The 13,350-nt window shown below is 42.8% G+C and overlaps 1 protein-coding gene across 7 annotated transcripts in view; it reads left to right on the top strand.

Moving 5' to 3' along the window:
* The first annotated feature begins 3,463 nt into the window (after window positions 1-3,463).
* Window positions 3,464-13,350, top strand: part of MRPL23 (mitochondrial ribosomal protein L23) — a 94,082-nt gene continuing 84,195 nt past the window's right edge. For 5 of the 7 annotated variants that reach the window (XM_050953777.1, XM_050953773.1, XM_050953779.1 and 2 more), the window contains exons 1-4: window positions 3,464-3,573; window positions 4,485-4,607; window positions 7,353-7,435; window positions 9,604-9,677. In XM_050953777.1, coding sequence (XP_050809734.1) covers window positions 3,554-3,573; window positions 4,485-4,607; window positions 7,353-7,435; window positions 9,604-9,677 — 300 coding nt within the window. In that variant the 5' untranslated portion in view covers window positions 3,464-3,553. Of the gene's footprint in view, window positions 3,574-3,742; window positions 3,881-4,484; window positions 4,608-7,352; window positions 7,436-9,603; window positions 9,678-13,350 lie in introns of those variants that run through there. The other 2 variants (XM_050953775.1, XM_050953774.1) reach the window with 2 other exon arrangements.

The raw sequence follows: 13,350 nt of genomic DNA on the forward strand, positions 1-13,350 counted from the left end.
TTTCTAATAAGAAGTCATTCTATTAGAATGGCGGGAATAACTATGACTCTCTTAACGTGTTCTACGTGGGGAGTCGGGTTCTTGAGGCACGAAGAAGCAGGTTTATTGAGAGGGGGGTTGACTCCCCCCAAGCGGCCAGGGCTCTGGCTGGATAAGGAGGTTGCACCTCTCCTCTGGAGGCTTGCTGATTCTCTCACTAGTCGGCATCCTTTTAGGGGAAAAGACATGGTTCACCACTGATTTTCCTAATGGGGTCTAGTTATTGGGGCAGCAAGAACAACAGATCCTTAACCTTCCCGCAGTGCCTGCCGGACGCCACCTATATGTTGATGACCAAGAGGATCTGCTGCCCTGCCCCACAGAGTGACTGGGCTGAAAAACACCCTGTTGGAGAAGCCAACACTTCGGTGTTGAAAAATAAACCGTAAGTCGAGCCTCCGGGTTCGCAGTGAGGTGAGACTCCGGATTTGTGGCAAACTGCCCTCCATTGCTTTGAGAATTGCGGGATTCTCTTGAACTAGTCTCATCTCCTTTTCGCTGCAGTAATAGGCAGAAACTCCATTGACAGTTGAAAGAACACCTACAATCATCGAAGGATAGATATGGAAAAGCCCTGCTATGTCATTCAATCCATCTCCAGAGACCTATGCAGGACTGTTCCCAACAACAGTGGTTCTCAATCAGGGTACAGGTACCCCTGGGGGTACGCAGAGGGTACATCAAATCATCTAGATATTTGCCTCGTTTTACAACAAGCTACATAAAAAGCACTAGCAAAGTCAGTACAGACTAAAAGAGGGGCCGGTAACCTTTCAGACGTGGTGTGCCGAGTCTTCATTTATTTACTCTAATTTAAGATTTCGCATGCCAGTAATACATTTTAATGTTTTTAGAAGGTCTCTTTCTATGTCTATAATATATAATTAAATTATTGTTATATGTAAAGTAAAAAAGGTTTTTAACATTTTAAGAAGCTTCATTTAAAATTAAATTAAAATGCAGAGCCTCCTGGACTGGTGGTCAGGATCTGGGCAGTATGAGTGCCTCTGAAAATCAGCTCGCATGCCGCCTTTGGTGAGCGTGCCATAGGTTGACTAATCCTGAACTTAAATTTCATACGATGACTTGTTTATACTGGTCTTTATACTATACACTGAAATGCAAGTACAATATTTATATTCCAATTGATTTAGTTTATAATTCTGTGGTATAAATGAGAAAGTAAGATTTTTTTCAATAATAGCATGCTGTGACACGGCTGTATTTTTATGTCCGATTTTGTAAGCAAGTAGTTTTTAAGTGAGGTGTAACTTGGGTGTACACAACACAAATCAGACTCCTGAAAAGGGTACAGAAGTCTGGAAAGGTTGAGAGCCACCGCCCTACAGTACAATTATCTAGTATTTTGTCCAGTTTAGTTTTAAATGTTCCAAACAATGGGGTTCCACCACTTCCATTGGGGAAACTATTTCATAACCTAGTAGGTGCAGAGAAGGGCCACTAGGATGACCAGAGAAATGGAGGAAATACATCGGGGGAATAAACAGCAGAAAGGGTGAAGAGCTATTTAAGCTAAAGGACAGGGTTGTCACAACAACAAATGGGTATAAACTAACTGAATAAATTTAGGCTGGAAATTAGAAGATGTCGAGCAGACAGAGGAGCGATGATCTGGAGCAGCCTTCCAATGGTGTGTGTATTTGCGGGGGCGCGTAGGGCAAACAACCTAACAAGTGTTAAGATGGTGCTTGATACAATTATGATCAGGATTATATGATGGGGTTATCTGCAATAGCAAAGGACGGGACTTAATGATCCGGGAGGTCCCTTCCTATGTTCAAGTTTCTGTGGCTTTTGACCAGTCCTCTTTCAGTTGTTTCTTTGTCAAACTAGAGATGAAAACTTGGCACAGTCTCTAAATCTTTTTTCACAAGCCAATCTCTTCCATTGGACTGTTTTTCCCACACATGGTCACATTAATTTTTCCAAGGTTAATCTTATTGGGTTATTTTCTGCCCATATTTCTAATCTATCTAGGTCTCCTGGTATTATTTCTCAGTCCTCCCTGGAGTTTGCAACTTCTCCAAAATTAGTATAATTGTGAATTTCATTAATGTGCTGTTTACTCCCTCTTTGAGTAAGAAGTGGTGATAATTAACTACGGGTATGTCTACACTACAATTGCTAGAGCGGCACAGCTACGGCACTGCAAATGTGCAGCTGTAGTGCCATAGTGTAGATACTTTGTACATCAATGTTTTTTTTCCCCATTAATGTTGTTAATCCACCTCTCCAAGAGGGATTAGCTTCTGTTGACCAAGCAGCATTTACACCAGGAGATAGGTCGACCTAACTATGGTATTCAGGGCAACCTGAGCGATGTAGCTATGTCAATCTAATTTTTAAGTGTAGCCTGGGCCTAAGCCTGTACTAAGGAACCATGCTTAGATAGATCTTCCATCTGCTCAATACTTAAATCACTGCCCTGTTTAAGGTTTTGATCCAGTTTTAGTCCACATAATACTGCTCCTATGCAAGACAATTGGAATTAATTTTTCAATCTAGATGAAACACTGTATCAAATACAATACAATCTGAATATATATCACAGCTACTGCATTTGCCTGGCTCGCTAATCAAACGCACACACGAGGACACTGGAGGTCTTGAACTCTGCTGCCTTGGAAAACACAGGCAGAGACAGCAGGTTGCAGCTGGTTTACATTTAATAGGACAAGACTTGAGTGATGATTTCCTGTGCAAGAAGCAAACAAGCCCATTTCACCACATTGCCCCAGGCTATGATGGCTGCATTCAAATGCCTTTAAGGCTGGACCTGAAGGGGGGCCATAGCAAATGTTTTGACTCTGAGGTATAGTAATTGACTCCCTCCCCTGGAGACAGGCTGGGATCTCAAATGCTTCTTGTTTTTTTTTTACCCTTGGTTCCACAACCTACACCAGCATTGCCAATCCTCACCATTTTACTGTGACTTTTGTGAGGGTCGGTGTTTTTCTTCAAGCCCCAGCTCCTGGAATCAGGAGAATCTCAACTTCCAGTTAAAATAAAAGTAGGTGTCTGGCCCCGGCAGTTCTGTAGCACATCGGGAAGACACCCTCACCCCCTCCTGGGTTCAGTGTAATCCCCAGCCTCAGAAACCAGGGAGCCAAGGCGATTTTTAGGGCAATCTGGTGAGGTTTGGGGGTAGGGCTGACTGCTGATTTGTGAAGGCTGGGGGCTGCCACCCAAGAACATGGATTGAAAAGCCCTGCTGTCGCTGCAGGCCAGGCACCCCTGTGGATCCCACCTCGCCTGTGTCCCTGGGACTGGCTTGGGTCACGCCTCCTCCTTCCCCAGTCTTGCCCAGCCCAGCCCGAGCGAGGGGCGCCCCGGCGCGGAACCCTCGAGTGCAGTGAGGCCTCCCGAGCTGCAGGGGGAGATAGCGCCTCCTCCGCCAGCCGTGAGCCGGCCAGGGAGACTCTCGTGTGCCGGACGCCGCTCATCGCAGCTACTCGTGCTTGGGCCTGGGGGACGCTGCGCGCGCGGCGGGGCCATGGCCAGCGGGAAGGTTCTGTGAGTAGCTGGCCCCGCCCCCTCCGTGATTCCGCCACGCGCGAAGGGGCGCGAGGCTGCTGCGCCAGGGCACCCGCTTCCCCGCCTCCCCCCGCGCGCGAGCCTGGCGCGGCCTGAGAGCAGGGCTGGGGGCGGCGCAGGGAGGCCGCCGCCTCTCTCGGGGGTAACCGCGTCGCTAACACCCCCCCCGCGGCCCTCCCGCCCCCCCATTGGAGTCGCTGCAGCTGCGGCACTTGTGCAGATGGTCCCCTAGTGTAGGCAGCGCTTTATCAGCCCCTTCAGCGCAGTGAGAGCAACAGCGGCCCAGGTCTCGCTTCAGGGGCACTTTGGGCTTGTTCTCCGCTCTTGCTTTCTCCCTGGATCTGTCAGTTTCTTTCCCTTATTGTTTCCTTTCCTCCCCTTGTTTTCCCCCTTCTTCCCACATGCTGGTGCTGTCCCACTAACATTTCCCCCTTTTCTGAGTCCCACCTTTTCCTGCTGTCATTCCTAAATTGCTTACAACCTTCTGGCTCACAGGTTTGGTCCCTTCCCCTGTTGCAAAGACATCTCTCAGACGATGTGGCATACTCCTTTGGTTGGTAGTGAAGAGTTGAATCCTGACACTCATTTAAAGCACTGTATCTGGGCTCGTTTGTTCCTTAGAAATAGCATGTGGTGCTGAGTAAGGGTAGCCGCCAAGCACATGGTTTATTCTTTATACATGCTGCCAGTTTTTTAAAACTCAAGTGCAAAAACGTGTATCTTGCAAAGGAATAAGCCAGTTTGAAATAACATAGTTCTGTGGCGGAGGTTTATGTTCTTTGCTGTGTATACAGTGTGTGATTTCACTCAGGGAGTAAAGCAATTAAAACCAAGATTTTATAATAGCACTAGTGTTTTATAAGTAACTTTGATGTTTTTTCTTCCTGTAGCTACCCCCTGTACCAGCTGGGAAACCCCCAGCTGAGGATTTTCCGACCTAACTTCTTCATGACACTGGTGAGGCCTGGTGTGCCACAGCCAGAAGACACTGTACAGTTTCGTATCTCCATGCAGTAAGTGCAACCAGAGAAACAATAGATGAAAGGGTCATATTTTTCTCAGTTTGAAAGCCTTCAGAGATAGCAGTCTAAATAATGAGAAGAACAATATTTCTGGAAACACAGTTAACTAGGCTTGAGGTCAGATTTTGTTGTTGTTAGTTACAGTAGACTTAGGTCGTAATTAGAATTTATTAAATCTTCCATGTTGTGAAACTTCACACCCACTATTTAAGCAGATAAGCCCATTGCCTGGATGCAATGTGCAGTGAATGTTGCACAGGTGCAAGTATGCTCCTTGAACTAGAAATAGTGTCTATAATTTTGATACCATCTTTCATTGTGAAGCATCCAAAAGCCATTTGCCAACCAAAATGCATATTGTTTATTGGAATTGCTTCACCAAAATGCAGCCATTTCTGGCGTGAAACATAGCAACACTACATTGCAGTTTCAGACAGACTATGTAGAATACTATATCTGTCTGGAACTCAAGGGGAATTTTAGGTAGGACCTTTAAGGAAATACTCCTGCACTTATTTAAGGGACATAAGATCTTTAATGATCACAAGTGTTCAGGAGCTGAGTTTTACATCTCACCGAAAATATGCCTCTTCCAACAACAGTGTCTCTTTATAACATGCTTGGTAATAGTTCTGTACTGATTTGGTGGCAAGAAGTGACACCTATTTAGTTATCGACACTCTTTCCTCCACCACATAGGTAATCTCAGAGTTCTCTCCTGCAAAGATTTAACTCGTTTTGACCTTGCTTAGCATATGTGATCTGATGGGATCACAGCCTAAGGTGGTATGGCTGCAGATCCTGAAGCTTTTAACACATAGTGGTTGTGTGTTCATGCATGTGAATCCACTTGGCAGGTGATGGTTTTGTCTTCCAAGCCAAGCTAAGGTTCTATACCCTAATTTTTTTTATATTTTCAAATTAAGAGTCCAACTTTGATGTCTTTTCACAACTGCTTCCTCTCACTCTAGAGGAAAAACACACACTTCAAAAGATTCACTGTATGCATCGCTACTTTTGGACCTCTGGTAGGCTGCTGCAGAACCTGTCTTGGATGACTATCTATACTGATAAAGAGGATCCTAAAGAATCTGTTCCTTTGATTTCAAAACATAATCCCATTGGTTGAGACAAGGTCACTGGATCTTGTTCAGTGGATTGCTAGCCTACCAATAGCTTTTTGGTGCCAATAGCTATTGACCAGCAAGGAGGAGAGTACTGTTAAAATATGTTACATCCTTGTCTTCACAAAACTGATTGTCTGCCCATTGATACTTTAATATACCGACACACTCCATAGGAAGGGAACGTTGATTAGTGATCAGAACAAGAGTTGGGAGTCCAGTGTTTGGGGTTCAGGTCCCACCTTTACCACTGATTTATTGTTACCTTGTACAAGTCACTAAAGCTCTTTTTGCCTCAGTTTTGACAACTATGGATTTAAATCCTTGCCTTCCATACAGGGGTGTTGTGAGGCTTAATATTTTAAAAACATTTGAAGTTTATTTGAGGAAAGATGCTATAGACGAGCACCTGTTAAGTATATAATGATTTTTGACAGTGAGTCCCACTTAAAAATAAGCAATGTTTTGGAGCAACAAGATTGTCCATTTTTATAGGTTTCCAGTGTAATCGTAGTGACAAGCTTTGAGAGCAATAACTGTAAAATACTGCCTGAGGAATAGAGAAGCTGAGTGCTACATATAGTAGGGTTTGGGCACTGTATCACAGTTGAGGTGAACTTTTATATCAGGGACTTTAATAGGCTGTGAAGGCTGTAGCTTCTTAAGCATGAGCTTTTCCTATCGCCTCTTCTGTTGGTTAAGAAGACACTCCATTTGTCCAAGGGAAGTGGCGTGGGAGAATGCATTGGTTGTTATGAGGCCCTTCTTAGAGACAGGGTGTTGCTGTGATATCCCCCAGGGTGCAACCAGAACCACTGCGTCCCCTTCAGCCTAGGATGCTTCTTACACTGCTTTACTAGTGAAAAGCATCCTCTCCAGGCTCTGGTCACGCACCCATTAATATGTAAAGGCACACTCAGCAAAGTTACATGAATGCTTTTTTAGCCACTCATGAACTATATACAGGGTGACACCTGTAAGTTCCCCAGCCGTGCACCCCAGAAATGTGTGTCTTGCACTGTCCAGCACACTACTGCACAGAGCAAGCTCATTAATAATTCATCATTTTATCAAAGAAAATGATTATGCCTGAGCTTTTGTTAACCGGAGTGGAGATTCCCCAACCACTTCAACCAAACACACTGGTTTAGATAAAACGATAAAACAAAACAAGTTTATTAATTATAGAAAGATAGATTTTATGTGATTATAAGTGGTTACATGGGGTACTGTGTGTCACAGTTGCTCATCCATTTGTTTTCAGAGATTAGAGACTTCTACAAAGAAAACAGAAGAATTGTTCATTTAGGAGAGAGAGAGTGAGCCCATCCACCTTCTTTGAATACAACTGGCATTTGAGTTTTTGACTATTAAGATTACATTGGATTCAATAGTTGTTATTGCTGCAGCCTGTTTTTGCTTATAGCACCATTGTGAACTGTTTGTCTTGTTTGTATATTTGTGGCAGTCAAATTATCTTGGCCAAATGGACTTGTTGATGTATTTGCTCTAAAGTATTGATAAGTTTATACATATTTTTTTCTGTTTTGAATTCAATTTAAACATTTATGCTTTTCTTCCCTCCTCTCCAAAATATTTCCTCTTTGCACAGGATGACGAGAGTGGATGTTAAGAATTACCTTGAAAAAATATACAACGTGCCGGTGTCTGTTGTGAGGACCAGAATACAGTATGGTGAGTGCAGAGGCTAAGCTGCTTTTCGGGATGTTTAAAACATTTTTGTTTTCAACAAAGCTCCTCTTCAGCCTACTACTGTGTTTTTTAATCCCCAAGTGTTGATTTTCCAATACAATATTTTGAGAGGGTGGTGTGGTGAAATTTCTCTCTCCCCTGCCACCTCATAGATTCCATCACTGTGGTGGAGAGATCTTCCTCTCCAGGGCTGAAGATCAGCTGTGTCTCTATGGTCATCCAGTCCTGGGCTTTCCTAAACTCCTTTATCTGTGAACTTCAACTGTCCTATTCTGGGGAAAGTGGAATTTGGTCTTCATATTTGTTTAATTCAGGACTTTTTTTTTTGTCCCTGAGCCAGAGAGGACCCCCTTTCCCTGGGATGAGGTAAAATCAATATCTCTGTTTGCTCAGTCCTTACCTTCTCCCATTATATTTCATATCACATAACCTTCACACAGTTTAGCAAGATCTGTAGCCTCTGTTTGGTAGGGACCCAAGACTGAAACAGCAGGAGGGATTCTGTTGGCTGTAGGTTCTGTTGGCAGAATTCTGTTAGACTTCTAAGGGTAGCCCAGGACTGGAATAGCAGGAACCTGCAGGTGAAAAGTGAGATGTGATTACAGCTATATAATGGGGAAAGCTTGCCCAGCACCTGCATACAATGTTCATGCCCCTAGTTGGTACTGTTGGTTCCTCATTTGGCTGAGCATAAAATCTATCCCCTCTGAAGTTAGACACCTGCCAACCCCAACCTTCATTCTTATATAAAATTGGTTTAAACAAACTAACAACCTCCCTCCCCCATAGTTCTTAAAGTATTAAGAAATAGTTAAGGCTGAAAGTAGATAAGTTTATCTAACAACCAGACAATATAATTGTCATTGTTATGCCCTAGCCCCTACACCCAAAAATCCATCATAATCTGCTCTGATTAATGCCTGGATCTGACCTGGTGCCAAACAACCCTTGGATTAGGGTGCCCAAAGGTGCCATAAAGCCACCTTTGCATCTGATGCCCCCTCCCTGGAGCTTCTGTAATCATAGCTGGAATGCATTGGAACAGTGATGCAGAGTAAGGGGCAGGATTTTTAAATGTCATCAGCTTGATTTTCAAGCAGTAAGTAACTGAAATGTAACTTGTTCTTACCGACAGGTCAAATTGTGTTGGGTTGCTGGATGTTTTTCTTAGTCTGCATCTCACAACTAGAGAGGAGGAACTGTTTGGATGTGTGTGTGAAGGCCAGCAGTGGGGAGGACATTTTAAAAAAAGGGTAAAAAACAAGGTTATAGGAGAAATCTGAGGAGGAAGAGACAGGAGGGAAGTAAAAATTCCTAGAGAAAACATGAAGAAATGTTGCTAAAATTCCTTAAAATAGATATGTATTTGTGTGTGTATGGGGAGAAAAGTAAATTAAAGGGAAGGCAAGTGTAGTATTTTCAATTTTTTATTTTCTAAATAACTTTATACTGACTTTATGCACGTTTACTTCCAAACAGCTTCTAAAAATATTCATACCCAATTTGGCAACCTCTCCACTCCACCTTCCCATAAAGCCTAGCCTGGCTGGTGGAGATGGTAGTTGTGTGTATGTATGTTGAAAGGAAGATAAGACGAGCAGGGCTTGGGAAAGTGTCATTAGTTGGGGAGCTATAATGAAGCACAGCCCACTATATTTTAGAAAATTAAAAATTGCTAAATTTTTTGGATTTTGTAATTTCTTTAAAACCAGAAACAGTAAACTGTGCTTGTGCACTAGTGCTACACAGTGTATTGTTTAGCTGAGGAGCTCCAAGGAGCAGGGCCACTGATCTCGTAGCCACTTAATAAATGACTATTTTCTTCCTTTGGAGTACAGGTTTCCCAAAGCTGACCTAGTGGCTAGGACACTAGCGGAGATCTGGGTTCAATTTTCTGCTCCACCATAGGCTTCCTGTGTGGCCTTCAGCTAGTGCGCCTCGGTTCCCAGTCTGTAAAATTGGAATAATAGTACCTACCAAAGGATAAATATGTTTTAATCATTGTGAGGTGCCCAGATTCTATGGTAATAGTATAAATAGCTAAAATAGAATTTTTCCCCACTAAAGAATCAAAGCTCAAATTAAACCTTTCAGTTAGGGGAGCATGTGACTCTGGGAAAGTAAAAATGAGTTTCTCTTCAATTGAATAGGTGCAAACAATAAAAGGAACCACAAGAACCAGAAAGTGAAGAAGCCAGATTACAAGGTTGCGTACGTACAGCTGGTGAGTAAACATGTATGTGTGTTTGACGTGAGAATAGGGTCTGTTAATCAGCATAATTAGAAATAATGCTCAGTGAATTGTCCATTGTACTGAATATTTATGCAACTTAAGCCTTCCCTGTGTCATTCCCTGCCACACTTGAGACCTCATGGTGAGGCTGTCTGAATGAAAAGAGTTCAGTTCAGAAACACCCAAACAAACCATTAGTTTTTAAATCCCTTTTTGTTTGAGGCCTGAATCTAAGGTCCAGTCAGGTAGCATTGAGTATCAGTCTGCCAGTGAGTTTCAAGCTGACCCTGTACTCTGCATGTTGAAAGGTTCACTGCTTATGTGGCTGATTGCTGAAATGTCTGCTAAGTTAAAGAATAAAGGGGGGTTAGTATTTTAATAAAACTCTTTGGATGTTGGAATAGTTTAAGGTACCGCCCTTGGTGAGCTTTCAGTCATGTCTAACAAGTATGCTTTGTGGCTAAACTGGGTTCTAAATGTTGTTCAGTCCCAGTGGAGATGGAGCCCAATATTTTGTATAACTGGTAGTTCTTTTTGTTTTTGTTTTTTTTTTAGCAACCCAAGCATATTATAGTTCAGATCTCTTCCTGGAATAACCTCTTTGATCGAAAACTTACACTCCCAAAAACTACCTTAAAAGAACATTATTAAAATTGCCAAATCAAGCACTGGAAACTTAGGAAGTGCCAGAATTACTATTGCCTGCACAACCTTAATCCTACTCCCTTGTGCATCCATCCTGTGCATTGAATGAAGCAAGTGTTCTGTGGGAAAAATAGTATATGATCATGTAATTACAGACTGGATCGTAATGCATATGCACAGAAAACTGAATTAAGGTTGCATAGTCAACCATAAATCTGGCATTTCCTACTGTTCTGATACTTGACTTTGCGACCTTAAGTGTCTTTTAATGGGTTTTATATGTAATTTATTCCTTTTTTTTTTTAAAGACCAAGATAAAAATAAGTTCTGTTATGTACAACTATATAACAGCCCTCCTGGAGGGTGTATAGAGTTGACCTCCCACTAGCTTACATGGAGGTAAAAACTCCAGGTCCTTGTCTCCACTAGGTTTTACAACATGCAATAGCTATTTGATGTAAAAACACACCTATTATTTTCAGTGAAGACATAGTCTGAGACAGAGGGGAGATTTACCCTGAGAGAGGGTAGGCAGCGTTACTATATTGTCTATGCTTCTCAGGGCTGCCACTGTGAGGAAGCTTCTCTAAACCACAGTCAGGACTTAAAAGGAGCCTTGCGGATGGAGAAGATTCAGGGGTGCATGGTATCCTTGCATTTCCTGGCCAGGCTCCGCATTCTGGCCAATGCAGTCCCCCAATAAAGACTTGGCAGCCACTTTCCACTGCCACATTCTCTGCTTTCAGGAAGGATCAGCCAGACTGTAAGCAGGCATAGATCTTCAGAAGATGTCTACACTGTAATTAGAAACAAAATTCTCCAGTGTTGTGGAATAGATTACAGACTCAGAGCAGTATTATGTGTGCTTACCTCAGGCCAAGCATCTGTACCTGGAACAATCACAGATATCACATCTGTGAGGGGCAAGCGTTTAACAATGCCATACTTTATCATTCCATGATATGAGACAGCTTTAATGCTTTGGGGCCGGGATGGTTTATTTGCTCTTCAGTGTGCTAGATGCTGTACAAAGGGAGCCTAGATGCATAGGTAGAGTTCCTAGACACTCCTACGGTAGTACAAGTAAAGTAATAACACGAGGCACAGCAAAGTAATGCACTGAACCTTGAGCCAGGATGTCATGTGTGTCTTCTGCTTCCCCTCACCTCTAGGTTTTCAGGCGCTACCTACCCTCTCCTGTTTCTTTTGTGTGTGCTCTACCTCTTGGCCCCTGGTACTCTTTACTTTCATTTCTTCTCTATGTATTTTTCCTCTTTGTGGTTTTTTTTTTTTTTTTTAAATTACTAATTCTGGTCTGTCTCTTGCTCTGCTCTCAGTTCTGCATTAGTGTTGCTTTTACAGCAGTGAACTAGAGTTCATGCCCCCACTGTCAATTTTGAAACTTTTGGTTTGCCTTCATTAGGCCCCATGGTTAAAATAGAACTTTACTCGTAGTGTAGAAAAACCTCTGCTAAGCACTTCAAAACTACCCTTTTTTTATTAGAATCATGCTGCATCTGTAACAACTCCAATTAAGGTCAAATTAGTCAGAGTTTTTTGCTTCCCTCTCATTTTTACCAGCTGTGTTTTCTCTAGTCCAGTTTCAAGTTAAAATGGTGTAAGAGTGTAAGAAAATTGAAGGGGTCAGGAGTGTTTTGTGTTGGCCTTTTTATCAACCACTAGGTGGAAGCATTACTCTTCCTAGTGTCAGGTTTCAGAGTAGCAGCCCTATCTGCAAAAAGAACAGGAGTACGTGTGGCACCTTAGAGACTAACACATTTATTTGAGCATAAGCTTTCGTGGGCTACAGCCCACTTCATCGGATGCATAGACTGGAACATACAGCAAGAAGATGTTTATACATACAGAGAACCTGAAAAGGTGGAAGTAGCCATACCAACTGTAAGAGGCAAATCTATTGAGATGAGCTATCATCAGCAGGAGAAAAAAACTTTTGAAGTAATAGTCGAGATGACCCATAGAAGGTGTGAGGATACTTAACATGGGGAAATAGATTTAATTAGTGTAATGGCCCAACCATTCCCAGTCTCTGTTCAAACCTAAGTTAATTGTATCTAATTTGCATATTAATTCAAGTTCAGCAATCTCTCTTTGGAGTCTGTTTTTGAAGGTTTTTTGTTGTAAAATTGCCACCTTCAAGTCTGTCACTGAGTGGTTAGAGAGATTGAAGTGTTCTCCCACTGGTTTTTGAATGTTATGATTCCTGATGTCAGATTTGTGTCCATTTATTCTTTTGTGTAGAGACTGTCCGGTTTGGCCAATGTAAATGGCAGAGGGGCATTGCTGGCACATGATGGCATATATCACGTTGGTAGATGTGCAGGTGAATGAGCCCCTGATGGCGTGGCTGATGTGATTAGGTCCTATGATGGTGTCACTTGAGTAGATATGTGGACAGAGTTGGTATCGGGCTTTGTTGCAAGGATAGGTTCCTGGGTTAGTGTTTATGGTGTGCGGTTGCTGGTGAGTATTTGCTTCAGGTTAGGGGACTGTCTGTAAGCGAGGACTGGTCTGCCTCCCAAGATCTGTGAGAGTGAGAAATCATCTTTCAGGTTAGGTTGTAGATCTTTGATGCGTTGGAGAGGTTTTAGTTGGGGGCTGAAGGTGACGACTAGTGGCTTTCTGTTATTTTCTTTGTTGGGCCTGTCCTATAGTAGGTGACTTCTGGATATTCTTCTGGCTCTGTCAATCTGTTTTTTCACTTCAGCAGGTGGGTATTGTAATTTTAAGAATGCTTGATAGAGATCTTATAGGTGTTTGTCTCTGTCTGAGGGATTGGAGCGAATGCGGTTGTATCTTAGAGCTTGACTGTAGACAGTGGATCGTGTGGTGTGTCCTGGGTGGAAGCTGGAGGCATGTAGGTAAGTATAGCGGTCAGTAGGTTTCCGATATAAGGTGATGTTTATGTGACCATCGCTTATTAGCACAGTAGTGTCTAGAAAACGGACCGCTTGTGTGGATTGGTCTAGGCTGAGGTTGATGGTGGGATGGAAATTGT

Source organism: Gopherus flavomarginatus, chromosome 5, assembly GCF_025201925.1.
Source record: "Gopherus flavomarginatus isolate rGopFla2 chromosome 5, rGopFla2.mat.asm, whole genome shotgun sequence".
In the NCBI taxonomy this organism is placed as follows: Eukaryota; Metazoa; Chordata; order Testudines; family Testudinidae; genus Gopherus; species Gopherus flavomarginatus.